The following is a 26,860-nucleotide window of genomic DNA, read 5'->3' on the forward strand; positions in this document are numbered from 1 at the left end:
AAAAAACCAAATAACGCGGTAAAGAGAGCAGAGCCTTAAAGCTAAACTCTCGCGTAGCTTACGGTTGCAAACACGCCGAAACTAAATATTTATTTATTCAATTAAACATAAATGTCTTCAAAAAATACAAATACGACATCTGCAAGTAATAAAATAGAAACAATACAACGTTTTTCTCCACTAACGAGCAATTCCTGCTTGTTTTGTGTATTTGATTTGGTCGCGTCCGGCGGCGCGCGCGGACGTAACGTGTTTGGGTACGTACTGATGACGTCAGCGTCTCGCGGTGAGGAGAAGGGCGGCGGAGGCAGAAAATGCTCCGAGAACCGTCTCCGGAATCAGACAAACCTGCCTCCCGATGTACATGAGACATTTTATCAGACTGTTTTCAGGTAGGAATGAGGAGTTTGTTGTGTTTTCTGTCCTCCGGCTGGAGTTCTGTTCGTTTTATCCTCTCCGTGTCCGAACTATCCATTCATTTGTGGAGACAGATTGTTGTCACGGAGCTGCAGGAAAAGATGGTGCCGGAGTTAAATCCAGTTAAAATGTGTTTAATCTGATTTCTGGCAGCATTATTATCCCAGATGTCTGACATAACTTTTAATTTTAGCATCAAATACATCCAGAATCTTCCAATTTTGTCTATTTTCAACTTATAATAGGAGCCTATTTGTAAAATGTAATTTTAGGGAAACAATTAACTCACTAACAATTGTGTTTCTTTTTATTCTGCCTTTTAAAATTAGTTATTAAATATTTAATTTGCTTGTTAATGCAAATTATTACATTTTATACATTTTTATTTGTCACTGAAATTTTGCATTTTAAACATCTGCTTTTAATTATGAGTTATCACAAAAAAATTATATTTAAAATATTAAAATAGAGTTTACTGAAAAGTTGGACAACTTGACCATTTTTTAACATAATATTTGTTGTTTTTGTTTAGAACAAAACAACAATAGTCTTGTTTGACTCAACACTACAAATAACAGGCATTTTTATTATAATTTAATTTTTTTTTAGCTATTTATGGAGAAATATTGAGGAAGTAAATTAATAGAAAAATATCAGCACCAAATAAGACAGTTTATTCCTTCGCTATAATAATATACCAGCTAAATTCAGACTTTAAAATCAATAAATCTATATTTTCTGTGTGCTTTCTTAAGGAAAATCTATTGATATTCACTTAAAACATGTATATAGCATTGATTAATCAATTCCTCTGATAAAATTCTATTTTAGTTTTTTTAATGACAAAGAACACATTTATGTCATTTTTTATGTTGAATTTGATTATTTAACTAATGAAAGTTGCATTTTATTTTCCTTAAATCACTTATTTGTTTGCATTTTTTAAACTTTAATATAAACTGAAATGTTATGTATATATATTGATGCACAATAAAGTAATTCAGGGTTTAGCTGCTTGTGCTTTGTAAATTTTACAGAATTCACATGATTTTCATTTGGTTGTAATTCGGATCACATGAATCTCGGTTTGTTTTGGCTGAGCTGATTGTTGCTGCACATGTTTCTCATTTCCTGTCAGCCTCTCTTAAGTAGGAAAGGTTGATCTTTGGAAAACCGTTAGAGATTTCAGAAGCTGATCTTCCTGAGTGAAAACTGAAGTTCTTAAAAAGAAAAAAAACATTCTTTATAAGTAGAAATATCCATCAAACCTGTAGGCTTTTTTAAATATCTTAAATTGATGCAACTGTAGATTCTATGATTCGTAATTAAATATATATTAGTGCTGCTATGATTCATCGACGACTATTAAAATAGTCGATTATTCGTTTATATTATTTGGAGTCAGAGTGTAGTAAAGTTGAACAAAAAAATCACTTTTTCTTTTTTTGAGTCAGTAAGACCAAAACTTTATCTTTAGTGAACAATAATTCCTTGTTTCAGAAGCCGACCTCGTTCGATTTAAGTCTTGTTTTAATGCTAGAAACAAATTAAGGAATTAATTTGCACGATTCATTAGATTTTTAATAAACTATCATCTTAATTGTCTTTATTTTTAGTCAGTTTAAAGCTAACGATGGTTGGAATGTGTTTTACATCCACTTTGTGCTTGACCCAATTAGGCGACTATTAAAATAATTGTGGCAGCACTATTATAGATTTTATATTTTGTAATTAAATATATATATATATATATATATATAAATAATTTATCAGACTTTGTTTTAGGTTTGTTTCTTTGTCAGAAACCTGCAAACATGGTGACGTGGTCTTGTAAAAACTATAATGTTTTATTTTTACCTTCGTTTCTTCATTTTTTGTCCATTCTCTCTTGACTGGAGCTGTATGGAGCTATTTTGGGGCCATAAATATTTAAAACCCAAATAAAACATTTTGAAAAAAATGTTGGTGTTTGGCCAAAAAAAATGTAAAAATGTCCAAAACTTTTTGCTATTCTAAAATAAAACTTAATTATTTTTCAGCCTCAAATGTTCTGGTTTTTAGGTTTCAAAATTTCAATTTCAAAACTTTTTTTTCACTTTCAACTCTTTTTTTTCTTCATTTTTGAATTTGAAAATTTCAGTTGTTGCACATTGCATTGGGGCGGGGCTAACACGAAGGACCAATCAAAATCGATGAGGGCGGTAACTTCAGTCCTGGTGCGTTCACTGACTCTTAGAGCTGTGATAGACTCATAGTCTGAAGAGTCCTAAAACGGGTGTTTATTGAGTACAAACCACGCTCCTGTTCTAACCCGTTCAAAGCGCTATCAAAGAAAGAAAAAAAAAATTTTAAATTGAAATTTTGAAATTAAAAAAACAGAATATTTGAAGCTGAAAATAATTAAGTTTATTTTAGAATAGCAAAACGTTTTGGGCATTTAACATTTTTTCTGTACAAACACTAAAAAAAATGTTTTATTCGGGTTTCAAACATTTATGGCCCCAAAATAGCTCCATAGAGCTGCTTAATAATTGCCGTGAAAGGCATCAGTGTTTTCACATGTGTTAGTTGGAACTGGTTTAGTCTGGAAAATTAAAGGATGTTTTTATGAAAATGATGCGTTCAGCACGATTAAAGCAGAGTTTGGTTTTGGTTTTGGTAAAGAAGGTTTGACCTGAAGAGCAGTTCAGCATATCCCTTTAAACACCAGTGACGCGGCGGCTCTTTATGGGGCTGTTGTAATGTTTACAATGGAAAAAAAGAAACAGAAAGCTGAAGCTGACGTGGAAGAAGCAGCTCCACCCTGTCAGCGTCCCTCCCATCTGTTTCTAACTCCTCACACAGTAACAGTCCGATCATTTTTCTGTCTTCTCGAGCGCTGCATCAGTTCAGGAAAGGTAAGCAGGAACAGTAAAGTTTGTTTTCGTGAGGGAAATCACTGATTCTGACAATATTTGACAAGAAAAATGTGAGAAAATCAAAAGATTAGATTCTGTTGGATCGGAGGATTTTTTTTAAATAGTGTAGCTTAATGTTTTAGACCCTTTTGAGGTTTGTTTTTTATAAGAAAGAACATTTCTTTATGTCGTTTTTATCTAAAAACGACATAAAGATGAAGAGGATGTTGGTTGGGGAAATACTTTTTCCTCAGCATCAAGCTAACAGAGCTGCTCCCTTTGGTATTTACTGACTGAACCAGTCGGGCCTGTTTCTGCTTCTGGAATGTGGATCGTCTGCAAAGAGAATTCAGTGGTTTGAGTTTGATTCCTCTTTTCTCCTCCAGCGATGGCTGGACCCAGGCCCGTGGTGTTCAGTGGCCCGTCGGGGGCGGGAAAGAGCACCCTGCTGAAGAAACTCATGAGCGAATACGACAGCGTGTTTGGCTTCAGCGTGTCCCGTGAGTCCCGTCTTCTTATCGTTTACTATTATTTTGTTGGATATAAAGATGCAATCCAAAGTACTTTGTAAAGCTCTATGTGATAAATGTGCTCCTACTTTTGGTACCAGGAGCTAAAATAATGTATTTCTTGTAGGGTTGTGTATCTTTCCATCTCATCTGATCCACAAATCGATACATAAAAGGTTCAACTAACTTTTTGTTGACACGATACAGTTTCATTCTTTTACCAAAAACCCAAAAAGCGAGATATTTCTCATTCATATGGCATTTAAAGCTATAAATAATGAAACACGGCAGAAGGAAGCTTATGATTGGATGTTTTTTTTTCATACATAAAAAGACGAAGAGAAACTTCAGTTTGCCAGAAATCAGTTATTTACGTCTTGATTGATTTTATACATTTTAATACATTTTAACCAACATACTGTTTGTTTTTCAAATGATACTACAGTTGCACAATCAATTTTTGATAAGCATTTATTTCTTAAAACCTTATCAACACTGCTGGTACTCCCTCTGCCTGATCGGTTTTACCAATTTTACATCTTTAATTTTTTGAAGAATATTTTTTCTGACAATATTTCCCAAAGGAAATCCCATGAGATCAAGCAATTAGCCATGATTAACTATAAATCTCGTGTTAATAGTCTGATTGTTCTAAAGTTAACGTACAAGAAACTGGAAAGCATTCAATTAAATCTCTTCAAAAGCTTTTAAAATTGTGTTAAAATGGTTCAATTCTAAAATTAATTGTCTCAATCATATCTAAATAGGTAATTTAAGCAATAAAATTAACTTTCTAAAGCTTTTAAAGTAATTTATATAACATTTTAAGGTTTGAAAAGTTTGTTAAAATTGAAATGAATGAGACCAAAAGTGAGATTAATAATTCTTCCAAACAATAAGTAGCAACTGTATGTTATGATTTATAGGGCTGGGCGATCCTGTGCATTCGGGTATCGATCCGATACCGATTAATATCGCGATATCGATACCAATGCCGATATTTTTTGTAAATGTGAGGTGTCTGACAAGAAACCTTAAAATCTCGATTGTTTTTAAGTCCTGTGAATTTTTTTTTTTTTTGGAAGTTTCCCTTTTAACATTCCATGATAAACATAAAAACAGAATTAGGACAATATTTTCAATTATATGGAAAATAGTTTGTTAAAATAACAATTTAAGCACAATAAAAAATGTCAAAAGTATCAGCAAAAGTATCATTTTTGCTGATAAAAGTTTAAAAAAGAGTAGAAATATCAATATCTGTTATCCTAAACCAGCTTGAGATCAATACTGTCGATATTTTTGGATCGATCCGTCCAGAACTATCAATCATAAGAAAAAGCCACCAATAAAAAGTGAAACAAAAGAAAAAAAATAGACATTTTGGTCACATAAATCGTCCTATAAAACCTTGTTTGATCACTTATTTTACTATATCGGTGAAACTTAGTTGTGTTCTTTATTTTAAACTGGGTATTTTTTTGTCTTTGATAGCAATCAGACACAATTTTTTTTTTTTTTACGGAATTACAAATGTAGTTTACAGTCAACAGTAAAGCGAACGTTCTCTTTTGCTTGTGAATGTGGGCTCACTCTTTCTATATTTGCTGTAAATAAAAATCTTTTTAGTCTAAAAATAGGTTTGTTCGTTCGTGTTTTCCTGCAAACGGACCTCATAATGACCAAATCCTGTCCTTCCAGATACGACCAGAAAGCCTCGACCTGGAGAGCAGAACGGCATCGGTGCGGTTTCCACCTCCTCCGTCCTGGTCACTGCCGTGTTCTTCCTTTACTCCTCGCTAACACTTCTCCATTTCTAATCCAGATTACCACTTCGTTTCCCGCGAGGAGATGCAGGCCGGCATCAACAACGGAGACTTCATTGAGAACGCCGAGTTCTCCGGGAACCTGTACGGAACCAGTAAAGCCGCCGTGCAGGCCGTCCAGGCCAAGAACCTCATCTGCATTCTGGACATCGACATGCAGGGCGTGAAGAACATCAAGCAGACCGACCTCAACCCCATGTACATCTCCATCCAGCCTCCGTCTTTGGAAGTCCTGGTGAGGGGAAACCCATTTTTCTGAAGAAACTTATTATTTCTCACTAAAACAAGTTTCTTATGTTTTATGGCTACAGGAGGAACGTCTAAGAGGCAGAAAGACGGAGTCAGAGGAGAGCGTCCAGAAGCGTTTACGTGCAGCCAAAGTAGACATGGAGTTTAGTAAGCAGCTCGCTTTCTGGAATAAACCAAAACAGCAGTTTTTAAGGAAGGATTTACTTTAATAAGTGTTTTTTTATTCTAGGTAAAGAACCAAATGTCTTTGATGTGGTGATTGTCAACAATAATTTGGAGGAGGCTTACGGGAGTCTAAAACAAGCTCTTCATGAGGTGAGTCATCTCCTGAGAGAACAGAAACGCAACTTAAGAAACCGGTTCAAACCAGTGCAGCAAACAACCGGAGGAGCATCTTGTGTGAGGATGGACGACAAATTCTGAGATGGAATCTAAAAAAACGTATTACTTAGTTCTGGGTTGTTCTGCAACAAGCGACTATTTTAATAGTCGACTTACATACTGATTATTTTTTCCAATTAGTCGACTAATCAGGTCATTCGCAAACACACGTCATAACCATCAATAAAAACTAAATATATAGCATTACCTGCATAATGCTAGTGTGAATGCTGTAAGCTGAATTTGGATGCTGAAAATGCTAATGCTGATAGCTGAAAACACTGAAACTGATAGTCAGCTAAAATATTAGTTAAATGCCAAATTAGCCTAAAAACTGAATAAGCCTAAATTAGCCAAAATAGCTAACATGCAACTAAAATATTAGCTAAACTCCAAAAGAGCCAAAAATACAAATTAGCCAAAAAAGCTAGTATGCAGCAGAAATATTTGCTAAACTCCAAATTAGCCTAAAAAACAAACAAACAAAAAAAAAATTAGCCAAAATAGCTAGCATGCAGCTAAAATATTAGCTAAACTCCAAAAGAGCCGAAAATACAAATTAGCCAAAAAAGCTAGTATACAGCAGAAATATTAGCTAAACTCCAAATTAGCCTAAAAAAAAGAAAAAACAAAATCAGTCAAAATAGCTAGCATGCAGCTAAAATATTAGCTAAACTCCAAATTAGCCTAAAAAATGAAAAAAAAATACAAAATTAGTCAAAATAGCTAGCATGCAGCTAAAATATTAGCTAAACTCCAAATTAGCCTAAAAACTGAAAAAAAAACAAATTAGCCAAAAAGCTAGCATGCAGCTAAAATATTAGCTAAACTCCAAATTAGCCCAAAAAATGAAAAACCAAAATTAGTCAAAATAGCTAGCATGCAGCTAAAATATTAGCTAAACTTCAAATTAGCCTAAAAAATGAAAAAACTAAATTAGTCAAAATAGCTAGCATGCAGCTAAAATATTAGCTAAACTCAGAAACAGCCTAAAAACCTTAATAAATGCCAAAATAGTCCAAAAAGTTAGCATAATGCCATTATTACTTTCAAGTTTACTACACTTGACTCCATACAATACAAATTAACGACTAAATAAGTCGTCGACTAGTCGTGGCAGCCCTAGTTCCAGGTAGTGAAAGTGAGGTTTAAAGTCCTCCTAGAGTTTTTCTGATGTTTGCCAGAATGGAAAAAGTTTTTAACGAATGTCCTCAGCGTCGTCGTGTTTCCACGCTCAGCTAACATGAGAACATGTCGAGGCAAGAAGCGGCTCAGGGGGCATGGAGGCAGGTGTCTGCTGCTGCTCTAACAAGGTCGTTTATCCTCAGCAGGGCTCTCAAGGTCAATCAAACACAAACAGTCTTGTAGTTTTACCCAAACAAAAGTGCATCATCTGCATTTACATGAGATTTGAATGCGCTATGAAAATCCAACAATTTGCATTTCTTAGACATTCCTTTTTTTTTTTTGTTTAAAGCATTCTGGCATCATTTTTAGCACATTGAAGCTTTCAGCTTGTTCCTGATGAACATGGATTAGATATTGTCAATCAGCTGTGTATGTGTGAGAAAATAAATTAAAACTTTATATAGCCTGAAAATAAAATCTCTGATTGTTTTACACTAAATTCGATTGACAATTTCAATCAATTTTCTTCTCCTAGACACAAAACATAAATGACACAATGTATTTAACAAAACATTTTTATTTTTAACATCTCCTTAGTTGACCTGAAGTCAAAGTGAAACTAAAAACAAGCTGTAAAAATGCTTGTAAAACAATGTGACAGCTGTTTTGTGAGCTGGTGCCAGCTTGAACATTTTCTACAGGGCAGATTTTGCAGGAAAAGATTTGCAGTTTGTTTCTCCAAGTCTGCAAGTTGCAAAATCAAACCAGTGAAAAAATTCCAGATTTTCTCCAAAAAATAATCTAAAAATGTACTTAAACGTCAATTTTAAATTAATCGATTAAATTCATTGAAGTTGATATAAAACTTGTTTTGATGCAGTCACTTTATAATTCCAATGTTCTTACCAATTATTAATTAATTAATGTTCATCCAATTAATAAGCTTTGTGCCTTTTTAAAAACTATGTTTTAAAATCCAGAAATTTAAAATGTTTCTTTAAAGTTTTGCAAAAACTGCCATAAAAAATGCTAGTATACAATTCTACAGAAGCCGAAAATGGCATACCCTAGATTTTTTTTGCGCTTGTTGTCTTGTGACAATGAGATCCACTATCTCGTTATCACGAGAAACAATGTAATTTAAAATATACTGTATCGTCCCTCTGTTCCTCTCTTGCAGTGAGACGCCGAGACTTTACCTGTTTTAAGATTGCTGAAGACAACACTCCACAAAAGTAGTTTTTTAGCCTATTTTTTTATTTATTAGTGGATATACCGTCTTCAATCACCTTGATTCTGTCTTATTCAACAGCCTCCATCCCTTTATTTGTCTAAAACTCTAGAACAAACATTATAAAAGCATATTATGGCGTACTGAGTTGGGCTCTTTGGGTCCGCTAATGTCTGGAGCTCAGTGAACGCACCATGCAGAGATGCTCGTTGACCCTGGGTTTTGTCATTCAACATGTCATGTAATGTACCACAAATACCAGAAAAATAATCAGACTTAAAACAGGTAAAGTCTCGGCATCTCACTGCGGGAAAGGTAGAGAGGGACGCTACTGAATATTCTTTATTATCTCATTATCACAAAAAACTGAATTCATTTTCTCGTGATAATGGAATAAGGGATCTCATTATCACAAGAAAATACATTTTCTCATGATAATGAGCTAGTGGATCTCATCACGACAACTCAAATTCATTTTCTTGTGATAATGAGATAGTGGATCTTGTCGCGAGAAAAAAATATTCTCTTTAAGAGATAGTGGATCATGTTATCAAAAGAAAACAAATTCATTTTCTCGTAATAATGAGATGGTGGATCTCGTTATCGCGAGAAAACAAATTCATTGTCTCGTGGTAATGCAATAGTGGATCTTGTTATAGCAAGAAAAAAATAATTTCCTCACAGAGATAGTGGATCTCGTTATCACAAGAAAACAAATTCATTTTTTTTGTGATAATGAGATGGCGGATCTCTTTGTCGAGAGAAAACAAATTCATTTTCTCTTGATGAGATATTGGATCTCGCTATCGTGAGAAAACAAATTCATTTTCTCCTGATAATGAGTTAGTGGATCTCATTATCACAAGAAATTAAATTTATTGAATTAATTTGTTTTCTCGTGATAACAAGATCCACTATCTCATTAACACGAGAAAACAAATTCATTTTCTTGTGATAATGAGATATTGGATCTTGCTATCATGAGAAAACTGTCAAAAAACAGGAGGGCAGGCTGTTTTTGGTTTCTGTACATAATTCATCGCTCTGTTTTTATTGTTCCAGTAAAATCCTTGCAAATCTTTTTTTATATTACTTTCTTACTTTTACAATTCTGCTACCTAAAACTTTATTTACAAATGTTTGTGTCTCTAGGTTTGTTTTCACTTCCTTTTAAATCTTAAACACTTTAAATCACCTAATAAAAGTATTTTTTTCTTTTTAGGAAATTACGAAGGTGAAGGAAGTCAAAGCCTCTTCATGAAACGCGGCATCTTTTTGACATATTTGAGTCTTGTCCAGTCACTCCTTTACATCTTGTTTTTGTACATTCCTTCAGATGGTTTGTGAAGCTACAACAACACACCTCTGCCTCCAAAAACACCTTTTACAATCTCTAGGTTTTACAATGTTGGAGTAGCTGTTTCCAAAATATAGTTTATTTAGTTGTTTTTACATTAATGGAGTTAGTACGCAAATACGTTTTACTTGAAGTCCAATTATTTTATCATCATGTTGACAAAATGAACAGCAGACATAATTTTCTATAGTAGTTCTGTCATGGGGAGGAGTTCAGTCCACAACTGTGTCTGTTTCTTTTTTTGATTGTGTATCGATGTAGAAAAGTTAACCTTTTCCTCTTATTTTAAGATATTGAATCCTTTTATTTTTTTATTAATTTGTTTGTGCTAAAATAATGTAACTACAGAGGAAGGTTTGCTTCCCGTCTACGCTTCTGTTGGTGCTTTAAGTGGAAATATTTTAAAAGTGTATATTTGTACAAAAATGTTGTGTATTTTTCTCACTTTACAGCTTCATCTGTACAGTAAAAAGTCTTTAAGTCTAAGGATACGGTGACACTTTATCTTTGTATACATCCTGTAAAATAAAGCACAGAGAATATCTTACCTGGAACAAAAGAAATGTGTCATTCATAAGTTAAAAACCTCTTTTTCTCCCCAATTATATTGTTTTTTAAAGTATTCAATGTCATTTTTTTTAAACTAGCTCCTTAAAAATTGGCTTTTTAAAAAAGTTTAATCATTTTTTTAAAAGAATAATGAATTTTGTGGTGTCAAAATGCATTAAAAATAAGAGGGAAAAATTGCAATAAATATATTTATTTCAACTATTTTATTCAGCCGTTTATGTCCAAAACTACATGTGTACTTTACAATTACAATCCATTAGTGCTGTAATATGGCACAACGTACGCCGTAAATTACATACTAAACCACACTCTTGTAAGGAAGAGGAAAATGTTCTCCAATCCTGCACTTCAACGAGGAAAAGTTCTGATTTCTCAGAGCAAAAAGATTCAAATAAGCAACTTCATGCAGTCACACGTGTTAAATATTTGTAAGGTAACGACCCCGACTCCTGCATGTCAAAGTTGTTTGAGCAGAACATTAGAAATGTAATTCTTGAAAGATAAAAATAATCATAAACCAGCAAATATTCTATAATTTGTTCATTCATGTAGAATCCACTAACTAGAATATTTTGTGTTCAACAAACCCAAAAGCAATAAAGCCAAGACAATAACTAATAATTTCAGAATTTCAAAAACTCTATTTCATTAGACTTTCGGAAATTTTGACAAAAAAAAAACCAACATAAAAATAATGGAAAATGACAAAATAAACGCTTCTATTTGACTTTTGTACATACTTATTTCACTTGTCATTCAAAGAGCAAAATGAAATTGAGATTCGTCTTAAGTGGAGCAATAAAAATAATTGGTTTCCTCCATTCAAGGGTCTGTAAATATACAAGAATAGAGGAAGACCATAACTGTAAAGCCAATAGATCAAACCAAAGAGAGCAGTTTGCATGTCTACAAACAAACTTACGGATCTGTTTTTGCTCATATTTTGAAAGTAATCTCCCTTTCAGCCTCTTCTACATATTAAAATGTCATGAATTGTTTATGATTACAGTAGAATTTCAATTAGACCAGGAACAGGCATCTCAAGGGCTGCTTTTCTTCACGTTTTCCAACATCCCCTGCTCTGGCATGTTCTAATTGTCATTTTCACATGATAATGCGAAACTGGATCTCATTATCACGAGAAAACTCATTTTCTTGTGATAATGTGCCCTAATTGGCTGGACACACCTGAACTGTGTCATCAGTATATCTGATATCTGGAAATCATGCAGATACTGCGACCCTCGAATTGCATATCCCTGAGTTAGATCCATGTATCTCCAGATCAATATTTATGATCGCTTAGAAGCATAAATTAGAGAATTTTTGAAGCTTTTATGGTCTGCAGCTGACATAACCTTGACTTAAAATTCCCATCTGTTTTAATCTGTTTAATCTTACGAGTTTCTACTGTAAAAACTCCATTACTTTCATAAAACTTTGAGGATCCTGTTCTTTCTTGATTGATTTCTTTAACACCTGAGGCGTAGCCGATGACGCTTAAATACAAAATCTTTAACATACTGTAACTTTTCAGCCACTAACACGATCATTCAAGCAGATTTTGAAGGAGAAAAGCGACGAAAAAAACAAATTCATTTTCTCGTGATAATGAGATACTGGATCTCGTTATCACGAGAAAACAAATGTATTTTCTCGTAATTGTGAGATAGCGGATCTTGTTATTACAAGAAACCCAATTCATTTTCATGTGATAAGGAGATACAGGATCTTGTTATCACGATAAAAAAGATTTATTTTCTCTTAATTGTGAGATAGCGGATCTTGTTATTACAAGAAACCCAATTCATTTTCTCGTGATAATGATATATAGGATCTCGTTATCACAAAAAATATTCATTTTCTCGTGAAAATTATATAGTGGATCTTGTTATCTCGAAACAAATCTAGTTTCTCATGATAATGATATATTAGATCTCATTATCACGAAAAAAACATTCATTTTTGTGATAATGAGACAGTGGATCTCGTTATCACAAGAAAACACATTCATTTTCGAGTGATAATGAGACAGTGGATCATCACAAGAAAACAAATTTATTTTCTTGTGATAATGATATATAGAATCTCGTTATCACACACAAAAAAATCATTTTCTCGTGAAAATGATATTGTGGATCTCGGTATCTCGAAAAATTCAGTTTCTCATGATAATGGTATATTGGATCTCATTATCACGAAAAAGCATTAATTTTCTTTTGATAATGAGACAGTGGATCTCGTTGTCACAAGAAAACACATTAATTTTTCGAGTGATAATGAGTCAACCATTAAAGCGTCGCTTTTCTGCTTCAAAATCTGCTGGAATTATAGTGCTAACGTTTGAAAAGTTACAGTAACATAAACACTGGAGCTCCGGTGTTAAAGAGTTAAACTGGAATGATCTGTAAAATCTAGCCCACATATCTTTCTTTGTATGAATGGAGAGACATTTTCTGAAGTAGAAAAGCTCCTATTTAAGACTACAAGGGTTATTTATTAGGTATTTTTACTGGTTTTGATAAACATTATCTTTGATTTGAAGAGTGACGGGGTTTCCGACGGACGTGTAACCGTAAGTCTGAGTCGACACTTTGGTTTTGAAGCTCTGCTGGCCGCCCTCGACCCTCTGCACCTCGGAGCAGTACGAGGGCTGGACCTCTAGCTTGGCGTGGCTCACTTGGATCGGGACTCTCCTCTCCGGCCGGCGTCGGGTCTCGCCGCCTTGTGGGAAAGGAGACGGGAAAAGGCTGCCGGAGAGCTGCTCCTTGAAGCGGCAGAAGAAGCCGCTCCTCTGCCTGGGCACGGCGTCGGGCCGGCCCACGTTGAGAAGCACCGGCTGCCCCACCGTGGACCCCCCGATCTCCCGCTGGAGCACGGAGACCTCGCAGGGCTTCTCCTCAGCGCCTCGGTGGGAGCTTGAAGACCTGTACGTCTCTCCTTCCTCCGGGACGTAATCCTCCAAGTCTTCCAGAGTCAAAACGTGATCTCCTTGTTTCAGGGTGATGGGTTCAGAGTTTTCCTCGTCAGACTCAAAGACGACAGTTTGATCATCCAGATCTTCACTGTCCTCCTCAGTCAGAACAGACGACAGCTCGCTCGGTTCTCCAGCGGCAGCAAGAGTCCCCTCCTCCTCCTGAGGCAGCAGGTGCTCGCCGACGTCTTCCTGCACGAGTGGCTGCTCCACCAGCTTGTTGTTGGAATTGTTGGCATTGGGGTTTTCCCCAGACCTCCTCGCCCTGGAGGACGTGGCGGAGCGATCGGACCCCGCCGGTGAAACCCCCCTCCTCCTCGACAGCCGGGGGGACTTGTTGACCTTGTACTCTATGACCTCCTCCACTTCAACCCACCTGGGCTTGCTCTCCACCGGCCTGGCTTCTGCGCCCGCCGGCTCGGTGACGTAAAGCGTGGGGATGGTGGTCTTCCTCGGGGCGGGCATCCTTCTGGGCCGGCCCGACGAGGGCTCGGGGGTGGACGTCTCTGAGCGGTGCGCACCGGCGACAATCAAACCGGGCGAGCGGTGTCTCCTCATCCGCGGGTTCTTCACCACGGTGGTAATGGTCTCCTCACTGCAATGAAGAGGAGGAGGTGTTTCAGACAGAACGCTGCACATTTCACACACCGGCTGGAGCTGGAAGACTCATAAATCACACGGTTGCTATTTAGTAAACCTAATCAAGTTAAGGTGGAATCAACATCTGTAAACATTTATGTCGCCGTTTGGATGATATGTGGAATTTGTCTAAAGCTTTTTGATTAAATGTAAGTCATAAAAACCTCCCTCCCATGGAAACAGCCCCTCCTCTCATCATCCCTGTGATAGAATCACATTCAGGCTTTAAATACAACACAATGCAAAGTGAAATGTGCTAAAAATATCATTTTAGCTTCAAAAGCAGATTGTTTAAAGCTAAAGTAAGTATTCATGCCCTCAGTATTTACACTCTAATCATAGATAGTTTTAACAGGATGTTGTCAAATAATTTCAAATTAAAATACTGCTTAGATCAGGGAGGCTCCGGAGCCACTTGTGGCTCTTTTATCTCTCCACAGTGGCTAAAGAATAATAAAATAATAGTATTCTTTTTATTTAGTTAAGTTTATAAGTTTATGACATTGATAAATTATGTAAAGCAGGGGTGTCAAACTCAATCACACAAGGGGCCAAAATCAAGAACTCCACATTAGGTCGCGGGCTGAACATGGTAAACATTTATTGAACACTCTAAAACTACATTTTTAAAACTCTAAAAACGTAACTTTTTAACATAATTATGGACTAGATATATAGCATTACCTGCGATAATGCTAATGTAAATGCTGTAAGCTGAATTTGGCTGCTGAAGATGATAGTGAAATTGATAGCTAAAAATGCTGAAGCTAATAGCTGAAATCACTAAAGCTAATAACCAGCTAAAATACTAGCTAAATGCCATATTAGCCTAAAAAAAGAGAAAACTTAGGTTAGCCAAAACAGCTAGCATGTAGCTGAAAAAATAGCTACATTTCAAATATATATATAAAAAAAAAACTGGGAAAAAAAAAGCCAAAATTAGCCAAAACAGCTAGCATGTAGCTGAAATATTAGCTAAATACCAAATTAGCCTAAAAAAAGAAAAAAAAAGTAGGTTAGCCAAAACAGCTAGCATGTAGCTGAAAAAATAGCTAAATTTAAAAAATATCCTCCCCAAAAAAACTGGGAAAAAAAGCCTAAATTACCCAAAACAGTTAGCGTGTAAATATTAGCTAAACTCCAAAATAGCCTAAAAAACTTCAAAAGACAAGCCTAGCATGTAGCTGAAATATTAGCTAAACTCCAAAATACCCTAAAAAATTTTAGTAAATGCCAACATAGTCCAAAAAGCTAGCAGAATGACAATTTTTGAAACTTTAAAACCATAACTTTTTCATATAATTATGAATAATAAAAAAGCAGGAATATTACTCCTGAATAAATCAGCTTAAACCTTTAGTAACTTTCAATATTTTACTCTCCATAAAAAAAATATATTTTGTCAAAATTATACAAGTCAGAAATAAGCGTAAGATAACATCGGGTCATTAATAACAATAAAATGATCCAGATAGAATCACCCGGAGGGCCGGATCCGGCCCCTGGGCCTTGACTTTGACACGTGACATAAAGATTTGTACATTTCTTGTGACTTGAAGAGTTGTTTGCACTTTGCTTCCTCCATAATAAACAGGTTTGAAATATTAAGCAAAAAAAATATTTTATGAGTTTAAAGCAAATATTATCTTATCCTGTCCAGATTTGCACTGTTATGATCCGGTTTGGCACAAGGCCTCTTTTATTTTGAAAGGAAATCATACGAGCTTCTGTCAAACTTAAAGAAATAATTTCACAATTTTGAGAAAATTAGAGTTTATCTTTATATTTCTGTGTTTATTCATGCCAGACAAGAAACATAATTCATATTTTTGCATCCATACAAATGAACAAACAATCCCACTTACATGATGATGGTCTTCTTTGGGATTTTGGTTTCCTGCTCGGTAACTACACGTAAAACAGAAAAAAGAATTTAAACGTCAAATCAGAAAAATGTACAAACAATAATTTGAATGATCCTTAAAACCCATTTTTAAAATCTTTTTTACAAGAACAAAGCACTAAAGAGAGAAACAGAACGAGTCACCTTCAATGACGATGGCTGGCTCGCCAGTCCGAGCCGCAGCCGAGGGGAGGACTAAATCAGCCGCACACTTGGCACTGCCCAGACGGTTGGACAGCTGATAACAGAAGGAACATAATTCAGAGCCATAAATATGACTTTCTGCTGCTAATTGATAAACTGTTTGCAAATAAAACACAAGGTGTGAAAACATTTATAGAACTGCTGTCAAATCTTTCCCGACAACCCGCAAAGTAAACAGTTTAATTAAAGTATTCTTATTTTTGTCACTTAAAATGTGGATATATTTGCTTTTTTTCCTTCAGATTTTAGTCTGTTTTCTGTTTTAAATCACAGCTTAATTATCTGTATGAATGAAATTTAGCATATTAATTTTCAAAAAGATCAATCCCAGCATGTCATTAAGATTTGATTTCTTAGGTTTCTTTTGAAGCAGCCTAAAAGATGACCTCAGTCGTGACATCAAATGACTCCAGACAGGTGGTTGACTCAACACCTGATGGCTGTTATAACATCCCAGAATGCATTGCAGCAACATGTCCATGTGTTATATTTGCTAAAGATTCAAAACAGAATTAATCCATATTCAAACAAACCTTTATTTAAACCATTAAATGTTGACATTGGGTGACATGCTGTTTCTTTTGTCTCAGATTTTGTGTCCAGTAAAAGTTAGCATATTACTTGATGAATGTAGTTAAAAAATAATTTAATTTGATTAAAATATATTTGAATATATATATATATATATATATATATATATATATATATATATATATATATATTCTTTCTAGTAATAGAAAGGTAATAACTGTTAAATAATATTATTAAATCCTCGGTCAAAAAAAAAATCAATTAATAATTAATAGAGCAGGGTATTACAAACCAACAAATTCTTTATTTGCTTAAGCTAAAACTTAAAAATTAAAGGACAATGTTTATAGTAAAGTATTAGAGAAGTTTTACAGAGTTAAACAAAATTTAGTTAAAAAAATACAAACTATTTACCTTGGACAAAGAACCTAAAAAATTGAAGTAAATAAAAAACAAATTCTAATTTAAAAAAAAAGTATTTTCTGGTTACTATCTGCTAGCACCAATTAACCACTAACCATCTGTTTTTATTCTAAAATATATATGTATTTTTTTTTTCAAAAAAAAAACAACTTTTTTCTTCTAGCCGTACAGTTTAAAGCCAGAGTTCAGCTCAGATGAGGAAAACTAAGATGTGCAGGGATCTATTTGTCTGCAGGATGCATCAGAAGAAAGCGGAGGAGGGAGCTTGTGCCATATCTTCTACATTACAAATACATTTTTTTTTAAATAAAATACAATTTTTAGCAAACTGCATTTTTTTGTCTGCTCTGGATTCACAACATTTTAAATAAATAAATACTCAGAAATGCAATTTTGAGCTTAATGTTCTTTAAATACATCCTCTATCATTAGAAAAATGTAACATAAACATGTTAAAAACCCAATTTTCATTGGAGTTTGTCCTTCAAAGGAACATTTGGTTGACAAACCTCACACTCGTAGTGGCCAAGGTCTCTCTCTGTCACGTTTTTAATGACCAGAACCAGAACTCCACTGCGGAGTTCACTGTAGGTCTGATATTTCTCCTGGTCAGTCAGCAGCCTTCCCTCCTTGAACCACCTTAAATTAAATAAATAAACAGATATTTAAAGAGAAAATATGTATAAGTCAAATCAATTATTTAAAAATAACAACCCAGAGGGGTTTACCTTATTTTAGGAGTGGGGGCGCTTTGTATGACACAAGTAAACTGAGCATCTTCACCGGCAACAAACACCGAATTCTTCATCTTCGTCACAAAACGAGGAGGTACTGCAAGAAACACGACATGTCTGAGACAAATACAACTCAAAATAATTACATAAATGTTCATTAGTTTGTTTTTTTTCTTTTGCTTATTCTGAATTCATCCACATATTTTGAAAGAATTTTGAATTTATTATCACAAAAACAAAAATATTCAAGTACAACAATGATAATCTGACACAGAAGATAAAATGATGTGATGGTGTAATACAGAAACATCTGGGTATTTATGTTTGGGGTACAATTTGTGGAAATTATGTTCAATCCTATTTTTTTATTAAAAAAAAACAACCAAACAATCAGTGCAACAAGTCCTTCAAATCACATGTACCATTTATGTTATCTGAAATCCATTTGGAATCTGCAATCATGATAAATAAACTGTCACTTTTGACTAAAAGCTAATTCAGTTACATGAAAATTGCTTAATTTGTCAATTTTATTTCCTCTGTTTGCCTTTTTAAATCAAGTTTGTCAGTAAATACGATAAATATGACAAGGAGCCCTTTATTAATGTAAGTTTATGCATAATTAAGCATTTTTTGTACATTTTGTTAGGCTAAAATGCACAAAAAACTGTTCTGAGCAACCTCAGAGTTACTTGTTTTATCTTAAAACTGGAAATGTTACGATGTACAACGACAGCTCTGTATTTGCTAGAGTATAAGTCACAGTTTTCTTTTCATAGTTTATCCAGGACCAAGTTATTTGTGATTTTCTTTTTCATTTTTAAGACATGAATAGGTTCATATATTCGTTATTTTCCCATTATCAACCGGTTACACTTTAGCGGTTGTTTCTGCTAATGACCACTAGAGGGCAGTGTGTGTGTTTATCAGTGTTTGCTACTGACAGAAGAAGAAGTTTTGTCTAAAACAAACATGGAAGAGAATCTGATTGTTTTCCTCTTAAACTTAGTTTTTCTTTTTTGCATCAAAAGATTATTATTTTATAATTTATGTTATTACTTTTTGCGTCCTTGGACTAATGCGCCACAGAAAGTTATCAAATGGGTTAAAGAGACAGAAAAAAGCGCCGTCATTTAGACTGTTCTTGCAATATAGAAGTGAACAATCGCTATGAGGAAAAAAAAGGCTGAAAGATCTCATCAGCAGAAATGGAGACATGATAATCGACGATTTTGTAGAACTAAAGAAATAAATAAACCTGATGTCTCGATATCATTGGTGTCTTCGTTGCATTATAAAGAAGATATAAAGTCAAAGCTTCCTAGTGGCGATAAAGCCAAAAACTTAATGGTAGCTTCTCCAACACGAGACGGGAGCGTCTAGTTTATGAAAACATTTTTGGACAAGGATCCAATTTGACTCTCGTGCTCCAGAGCAACTTTTTTTCTTCTTGATTTCTTCTTGACTTATACTCCAAAAAACACGGTAAGAAGAAATGAGAGTTTTTCTGCGGCTCCTTTACCTTGAACGGTGATCTTTCCAAGCGTGCTGGCGTTCCCAGCTGAGCTGGTGGCAAAGCACATGTACTGGCCGGAGTCGTCAGCGGTCATGTTATCCAGGATCAGAGTGCAGGAGCCATCGGGGTCCTCGATGATGATGTGATGAGGGTCCGCCTCTACTTGACGACCATCTACGTGTCCAACAAGGAAACAAGCACATCGCCTGATCAGCAAAACATAAAATATTATTTCAAGAAATGTGCAAAAACCCCACGAATGCTTCACCTTTGTACCAGGTGATGACAGGTTTGGGCACTCCAGTAGCTTTGCAGGCGAGTTTGACCGTTTGGCCCAACTCTGCTGTGCAGTTTGCCAAAATTTCTACAAAATCAGGAGGATCTGGAAAAAAAATATTCATGCTTAAAGACTTTCGACAACTTTACAACAAGCTTGTTGCTCTAGACATTTAAAATAAAAACTGGTACAAGAAAAAGTTCTAGAAAGAATAACAAAAAAATAAAGCCAGGAGTGACTCACTGCTGCCTTCGCCCCAGGCTAGTCAGAGGTGCATGTGACAAATTACTGTAAAAAATTCAAAATAGCAGCTTTTCCGTATGTTTTTTCTCCATAGCAACCATTTAATGCTCTGGTCGCCTGGGGATACCGAACAGATCTATGTACGTTTCAGAAGAATCGGCAAAAGTAAACTTTTGGATTTCCTTAGCAACGGAGGTTATTTGCTAGCCACGCCCACATTATTAACATGTTTGTCTCCTGGGATAAATCGTTTTGCTCAGCCCTAGCTAGGGATCCATGCAATATTTTTTTTACATTATTGTGTTAAAAAATGTGCGAGTAATAAGAGATTTTGTGTTTGTTATGAAACGATTGGGAAAAATCCTAAGTACGAGTTTTGTTTGTAGCGTGTTCTAAACTTTGACGAATCTTTGATTGGTCGACGAAACTTCAGGGATTGTTGTAGACTTGATCTGCTGGCATGTTTGTTAAAGATCAATTAAAAAAAACTTTTTTCCCATTTTTTGTGAAAATGTGAAAATCTCACATTTTGCCTCAAAATGGCCGCCAAGCGTGGGTCTTTTTGCCATCCCATAATAATTTCAAAACTTATTTTGGATATCCCATGAAATGTGTGTTTTAGTTGTGTTAATGTATTTTGAATTTTCTTTTTTCGGCTTCATAAGCGAATTTGGCCCTTTTATTTTGTTTTTACAATTTTGCTCGCCATGATGTCACCATAGGGGGTGGGGTGAAATTATTCCCCAAATTCATTTTCGCCAGGTGCCAGGTGTGTGCAATTTTGGTGAGTTTTCGTGCATGTGATCAAATTTTTGAATTTTTTTCTGTATGTAATAACAATATGGAGTCTATTTGACTTACTCCACGCAGGCGTGCTGAATCGCTGCTGCAGTTCTCTGAAATCCCTCAACCACGAGTTCTTGATGGTAACAGTCCGGGCCTGTAACGTGTATTTCCTTACAGAATCCTCCCGCTCGTGCCAGATCTCGAAAGCTCGGTCGTCGCCCTCAACTGTTTCATTCACGTCGATATTATTGAGCTGCAACAGGATCAAGAGGATCACAGTCAGTGTTTGGGTGAACGGACATAAGAAAGAAAAAACATGAGACGTGAGTGCTTACTTTCATCATGTTCTTAAAAACGTAGGCTTGTGTATCAGTGCTACTGTCTCTCTTAGGTTTGCAGATGATGCAGTAGTTTTTAAAGAGGAAGACGTGGCGATGGTGCCCCCTGGAGGACGACCGGATCCCAGGAGCTCCTTCCCACACTTGGAAAGGTCCCTGGAGGAAGAGGAACATGCATTAGCGGTCAAACACAACACCAGTTAAAGCAGCGAACGGCGCTGTATCCCTATTTGCCCCTCCCCCACAGGCTGAGCACCTGACACGCCCCTCCCTCCCCCCTTCTTCCCCTGCCACCCTATGACAAATTCTTTTTTTTTTTTTTAAAACAGTTTTTTCAAAATAGCAGCGTTTCTGTTGGTTTTATCTCCATAGCAACCATTTTATTTTTTGGTCACCCGAGGGTGCCGAACAGATCTATGCGACTTTTGGTAGAATCGGCAAAAATACATTTTTGGATTCCCTTGGCAACGGAGGATTTTTGCTAACTACGCCCACATTACTAATATTTTCATATTTTTTGTCATATTGTTTCATTCATCTTGAGCCAAGAATTCATTTCTTACATTTTCACAACATTCTGGTAAAAAAAAAGTTTGATAAATAGATAAAAACTCCTTTTGCCAGGTCCCTGGAGGAAGAGGAACACGAGTGAGGCATTAGCGGTCAAACACGACACCAGTTGAAGGAGCGAAAAGCGTTGTATGTCTTCCCTATTTGCCCCTCCCCCACTGGCTGAGCAGCTACCCCTCACCCTCCCCTTCTGCCCCTGCCACCCTGTGACAAATTCATCAAAAAACAAACAGTTTTTCCAAAAAAGCAGCTTTTCTGTTGGTTTTATCTCCATAGCAACCATTTTATTTTTTGGTCACCTGAGGGTGACGAACAGATCTATGTGACATTTGGTAGAATCGGCTAAAATACATTTTTGGATTTCCTTGGCAACGGAGGATTTTTGTTAACCACGCCCACATTACTAATATTTTCATATTGTTTGTCATATTGTTTCATTCAGCTTAAACCAATGATTCATTTATTACATTTTCACAACATTCTGGTTCAAAAAAAAAAAAAAAAAGTGCACCAAAATGGTAAATACCACTTTTGCTAGCTCGCCACCCTGACGTAGTTAAAAATTCACAAACATTAAAACCAACAATTTTTCCTAAGCAGCTTCTCAGTGAAATTAGGAAATCAAAATCCCTCGGAGGAATCTGAATTTGTAGAAGGTACTAATGGGGATTTTTTAGGGTAAATTGAAGATGGCGACCTCTTCCTGATGTCAAAGGTCAACCAAACCTCAGTTGTGGTTGTATACTTAAGTTTGTGATGTGTGCGTGAAATTTTAGAAAAATCACTTGAACACATCTTCTTTTCCAACATTGTATGAAAATCATCAAATTTCACACTTTGCCATAAAATGGCCGTATTTCCTGTGGCCATCCCATAATAATTTCAAAACTTCCTGTGGATATTGCCTTTTTTCTTTTTTTAGCCCCATAAGAGATTTAAATTGGCTCCATTCATTTGATGATGTCATCGTTTTCTTCTTGTTCTCTATGCTTAAAATGTATTTTTTCCTGTACTAGGTTGTGCACATTTTGGTGAGTCTTTTTTTGGCTCAAAGGCGCACTAAGAAAAAAACGATCTGGTCCTTGTAGTCAGTGACTGAATAAGTACCAGAGAACTACAACAACATCATGGTTTTGAAGAGAAACAACACCTGTCTTATTGGTTCTCCAAGAACTTCCAGGGTAGCAGGATAGTTCTCTATCATGGAGACGTGGTGGGTGTTGTCAGAGCGCTGAGGCAGCGCTGACACCATGGCGAACGCTTCCTCCAGCAGGCAGCAGTTCTGTCCATTTCTCGCCTTGTTTCGAATGAAATCCTGCAGATGAAATGAAGAAAAAGATCAAGAAAAGACATTAGGAGCACAGAGGAACACATTGATAAGTTTGTGTCAATAAAAGAGGCAATATTTGATATGGTCACCAATAATGAGGATTAGTAAAAAATAAGCCAATTAACGACTAAATGAAATAAAGCAGAGGAGACGTCTAAAAGCTCTGCTGCTCTCCCCATGTAGAGGGAGGCTCACCTTCGATATCAAGCACAAAATGACTCTCGAATGCATTGAATAGTGTCACCTTAAGAAGGCTCTTGTACTTCTGAATCCTCTCCAGTGGTTGCTTGAGATGGGTGTTGATGCTTCGCACTGGAGGACCTGCAGGGTCTGCACTGGCCTGCTCCGTGTCTGTGTACTCCTGGGAAAAAGACCATTTCAGGAATGTTAATCCTGCCAGTAAACAGTTTTAAGTATTGTTTGAAATGTTCCAGTAATTTGTTCCTTTCCCACAAAACATTGACATATTTAATGACATCTTCATAATTGGAAAGAAGCATTAAGAAAAGTGACATTTTGATCGAATTTCTGCCCCTAAATCAAAGCTTAAATAAATACAATCCTTGATGGTCTTTACTGCCTGTCACTAAACTCAATACTATCACACATAACGCAATAGCTCAAGTCAATGTTTCATTAAATAAAAGTTGATTTTTCAGAACTTTCTGTTGGGAATTCCAAACTTGAACCCCAACAAAACAAAAACATGTTTGATTTAAAAGTATTACAAACAACTTGAAACGTAAAATCATATCAGATATGACAAGAATATGATGAAATTTAGATTCTTCTAATGGGATTTTTGTCTTCTGAAGTAAAAACTAATAAGTTGTTGAATCATTTAACAATATTGTCTTATGAATGTCATGACTATGTCGTGGCTGTAGTGTCCGCTGATCAGAAGATTTCAGGTTCAGTTCCTGCCATGAGTTAAAGTGTCCTGAATCTCACATCGTTCTTAGTGGTTATAGGTTGGCACCAAATGTTCAGCAGCAGAACCACCATCAGTGTGTGAATGTGAGTGAATGGGACTGTGAAACACCTTCTAAGAAAGTACATGTTCTTTACTATGAAAGCCAAAAACGGCCTCATTACTTTTTTTGTTTTTTGATTGTGTTCTCATTAATGACATAATGAAGAACCTTTCTTTCTCTCCCGCATGGAGACTTTACCTGCTTTAAGTCTGTTTATTTTGTGGTTAACAACAAAAACAGCAGAAGAAAACACCCCACAAAAGTTGTTTTTTTAGCCTAGTTGTTAATCTATTAATGGATCTATGCCCTTTAGATGTCTTAATCAACCTGTTTGGTAGTTTTAGGAAAATAAAGGGAGATGGGCTGGTGCATGAGACGGAATTAAGACGTTTGAGGAGTGTAGATCCACTAATAAATAACAAAATAGACTAAAAACAACTTTTGAGGAGTGTTCTTCTGCTGTTTTTGCTGTTTACCACAAATTAAAGAGACTTAAATCAGGTAAAGTCTCGCCATCACCGTGCGGGATTCTTCGTTCTTGATTATTCCGTTATAACGAGTTATTGTCTCATTTCATTTTCTCGAGAGAACGAGGAATTGCCTTGTTATAACGAGAGAATGTTGGAAAAAAAACAAAGTACGGCTGGACGTTTTCGGCTTCTGTGCTTTACCGCTTGAAAAACCTAAATAATCAAGAGACTGAAAAATTAAATAAAGAGTCTTGAATCAGGTAAAGTCTCGCCGTCTCCATGCGGGAAAGGGAGAGGGGGACACTTCATTCTTGACTATCTCGTTTTCTCAAGAAAACAAAGTTTGTTTTCTTATAATACCAAGATAATAACAAGATATTGTCTCATTATAACAATAAAATGAAGTTAATTTTCTCAGTATAACAAGATAATATCTTGTTAGTTATTTTTATATTATAACGAGTTATTATCTTGTATTCTCAAGAAAACAAACTTTGTTTTCTCATTATGAGTTATTATCTACTTTTCTTGAGAAAACAAAGTTACTTTTTTTATTAAAACAAGGTAATATCTCGTTATAGCAAAATATTATTTCGTTATAACGAAAAAAAACAAAGTTTATTTTCTCATTATGAGTTATAATGTACTTTTCTCTAGAAAACAAAGTTAATTTTCTAAATAAAACAAGCTAATATCTTGTTATAGCAAGATATTATTTTGTTATAACGAGAAAACAAACTTTGTTTTCTCGTTATAACGAGTTATTAACTTGTAATCTCGAGAAAACAAACTTTGGCTTCTCAATATAATGAGTTATCTTGTTTTCTCAAGAAAACGAAGTTTGTTGAAGCTTGTTTTAACGTTATAACGATTTATTATCTTGTGATCTGGAGAAAACAAAGGTTGTTTTCTCCTTCTGATGAGTTATTATCTAATTTTCTTGAGAAAACGAAGTTCATTTTCTCATTATAACAAGATAATATCTCGTTATATTGAGAACACAATCAAAAAATAAAAAGTAGCGCAGGCTGTTTTCAGCTTCAACACTTCACTACATAAAATAACTTGAAAAAAGTGAATAATTGAGAAACTCAAATGCATTTCCCAGAAAAAAAACGAGCACATTTGTGACGGTACCTTAAAGAAACGGTGCACAGTCTTGTCACTGACCGCAGATTCCGCCTGACTCTGACCTACGAGATACTGGAGATACTTCTCAAAGCCCGCTTTGTTCCTCAGGAAACACATCGCTACATCATCATCAGTTTCACAGTCATTCAACTTGGGAAGGAATGTCCTGGAAAAAGCACAGGAGGAAACTGGCTCAGCTGAAATGAGATATTTTCAATCGCACTTTTGACTTTTTTAAGACAAAAGTATCCAGTGACCGTGAAGAGATCTCACTTGCTGTGGAAGGTCTTGATATCATCGATGTTCCTGAAAATGGTTTCCTTCTGGCTGGAAATGTCGGGGGGGGCATCGGGGCAGTCGGCGTGCTTCTGGTGGTGGGACGTGAAGAAATCCACCTCCCTGACGAACTCGGATTCTCCGTTTATCAGATCTTGAATCAATTGGCTGAAGCGACATCACAGCTGGTCTGTCAGTATGAATTTAGTTCGTCTAAACAGCACTGAAAGGAGCTTCTCTTACAATAACTTCCTCTTGTACTCCCCCTCTGAGACCTCCTCTGTGCTGGTCTCAGGAAGATCTCCCGAGTCGGCAGAAAGCTGCAAAAACACATTTTGTTAAAGAAAGATGGAAACGTTTGCAGCACGCAGACGCTGGAAGCTTCATACCTTGAGTTTCTTGTCCAGGTAAGCAGGTGAGACCCAGCCTTGGCGGGACGGGGTTGTTTTTGTGGGCTTGGTACGAACTAACCACTTCAGAGGATGAGCAGAATCCAGAACTTCAACATACTGACCCTCCTTTAGAGAGATGGAGTCTTTGCTGGCGAGAGTCGGCGTGTAGTCCGCCGTTGCTACGTAGATGTCAAACATCTGGAAGTACATTTGTATACGTTTTATATCATTCACTTTGAGTTTGGAAAAAATATGAAGATTTAATATTTAAAATAACAGTTGATGATCTCACCTCTCCTCGGGCGTCTCCTTCATCAGACTCTGAGGAGGAGTCAGCGATGAGGGACGGCGGTCTGGATCTGCCGTGGTGAGGAGACGGCGAAGGCGTTTTTGTCTCGTCATCACTGTCGACGCCTGGGACGCGTAACGATGCTGCAGCAGCAAGAGAGAAAACATGTTTCTGCGTCAGTCATAAACTCTTAATCTATTAACTCAACGAGGATCAATCAGATTCAAAACATTTTTCCTAGATCATAATCAATTTGGGGTTTTTGTTCAGCAGCTGATATATTTTTTCAGTTAAG

The 26,860-nt window shown here is 35.8% G+C and overlaps 2 protein-coding genes across 2 annotated transcripts in view; one reads left to right on the forward strand and one right to left on the reverse strand.

Moving 5' to 3' along the window:
• The first annotated feature begins 6 nt into the window (after positions 1 to 6).
• guk1a (guanylate kinase 1a) lies at positions 7 to 10,554 on the forward strand. The gene is made up of 7 exons (XM_024273535.2): positions 7 to 392; positions 3,701 to 3,814; positions 5,525 to 5,566; positions 5,649 to 5,884; positions 5,961 to 6,045; positions 6,128 to 6,213; positions 9,861 to 10,554. The coding sequence occupies exons 1-7, from the start codon at positions 359 to 361 to the stop codon at positions 9,897 to 9,899; spliced, it is 636 nt and encodes a 211-aa protein (XP_024129303.1). The 5' UTR covers positions 7 to 358; the 3' UTR covers positions 9,900 to 10,554.
• A 185-nt stretch (positions 10,555 to 10,739) lies between these two features.
• obscnb (obscurin, cytoskeletal calmodulin and titin-interacting RhoGEF b) overlaps positions 10,740 to 26,860 on the reverse strand; it is a gene marked incomplete in the record, with an annotated part of 93,132 nt that continues 77,011 nt past the window's right edge. Inside the window, 16 exon segments of the mRNA XM_024273526.2 lie at positions 10,740 to 14,134; positions 16,044 to 16,086; positions 16,226 to 16,319; positions 17,749 to 17,878; positions 17,968 to 18,070; positions 19,496 to 19,663; positions 19,758 to 19,871; positions 20,871 to 21,048; positions 21,131 to 21,289; positions 22,854 to 23,018; positions 23,278 to 23,394; positions 25,615 to 25,774; positions 25,882 to 26,052; positions 26,128 to 26,204; positions 26,274 to 26,474; positions 26,569 to 26,708. Coding sequence (XP_024129294.1) covers positions 13,075 to 14,134; positions 16,044 to 16,086; positions 16,226 to 16,319; positions 17,749 to 17,878; positions 17,968 to 18,070; positions 19,496 to 19,663; positions 19,758 to 19,871; positions 20,871 to 21,048; positions 21,131 to 21,289; positions 22,854 to 23,018; positions 23,278 to 23,394; positions 25,615 to 25,774; positions 25,882 to 26,052; positions 26,128 to 26,204; positions 26,274 to 26,474; positions 26,569 to 26,708 — 3,080 coding nt within the window.

This window comes from Oryzias melastigma, linkage group LG17 (assembly GCF_002922805.2).
Source record: "Oryzias melastigma strain HK-1 linkage group LG17, ASM292280v2, whole genome shotgun sequence".
Lineage (NCBI taxonomy): Eukaryota > Metazoa > Chordata > Actinopteri > Beloniformes > Adrianichthyidae > Oryzias > Oryzias melastigma.

Excerpts from the sequence above, each read along its gene's own strand:
- guk1a (XM_024273535.2), top strand. The coding sequence starts at position 359 with ATGTACATGAGACATTTTATCAGACTGTTTTCAG. Across the intron at positions 3,815-5,524 it reads GTTTGGCTTCAGCGTGTCCC|ATACGACCAGAAAGCCTCGA; the intron begins GTGAGTCCCGTC and ends CTGTCCTTCCAG. Across the intron at positions 6,046-6,127 it reads CAAAGTAGACATGGAGTTTA|GTAAAGAACCAAATGTCTTT; the intron begins GTAAGCAGCTCG and ends TTTTTATTCTAG.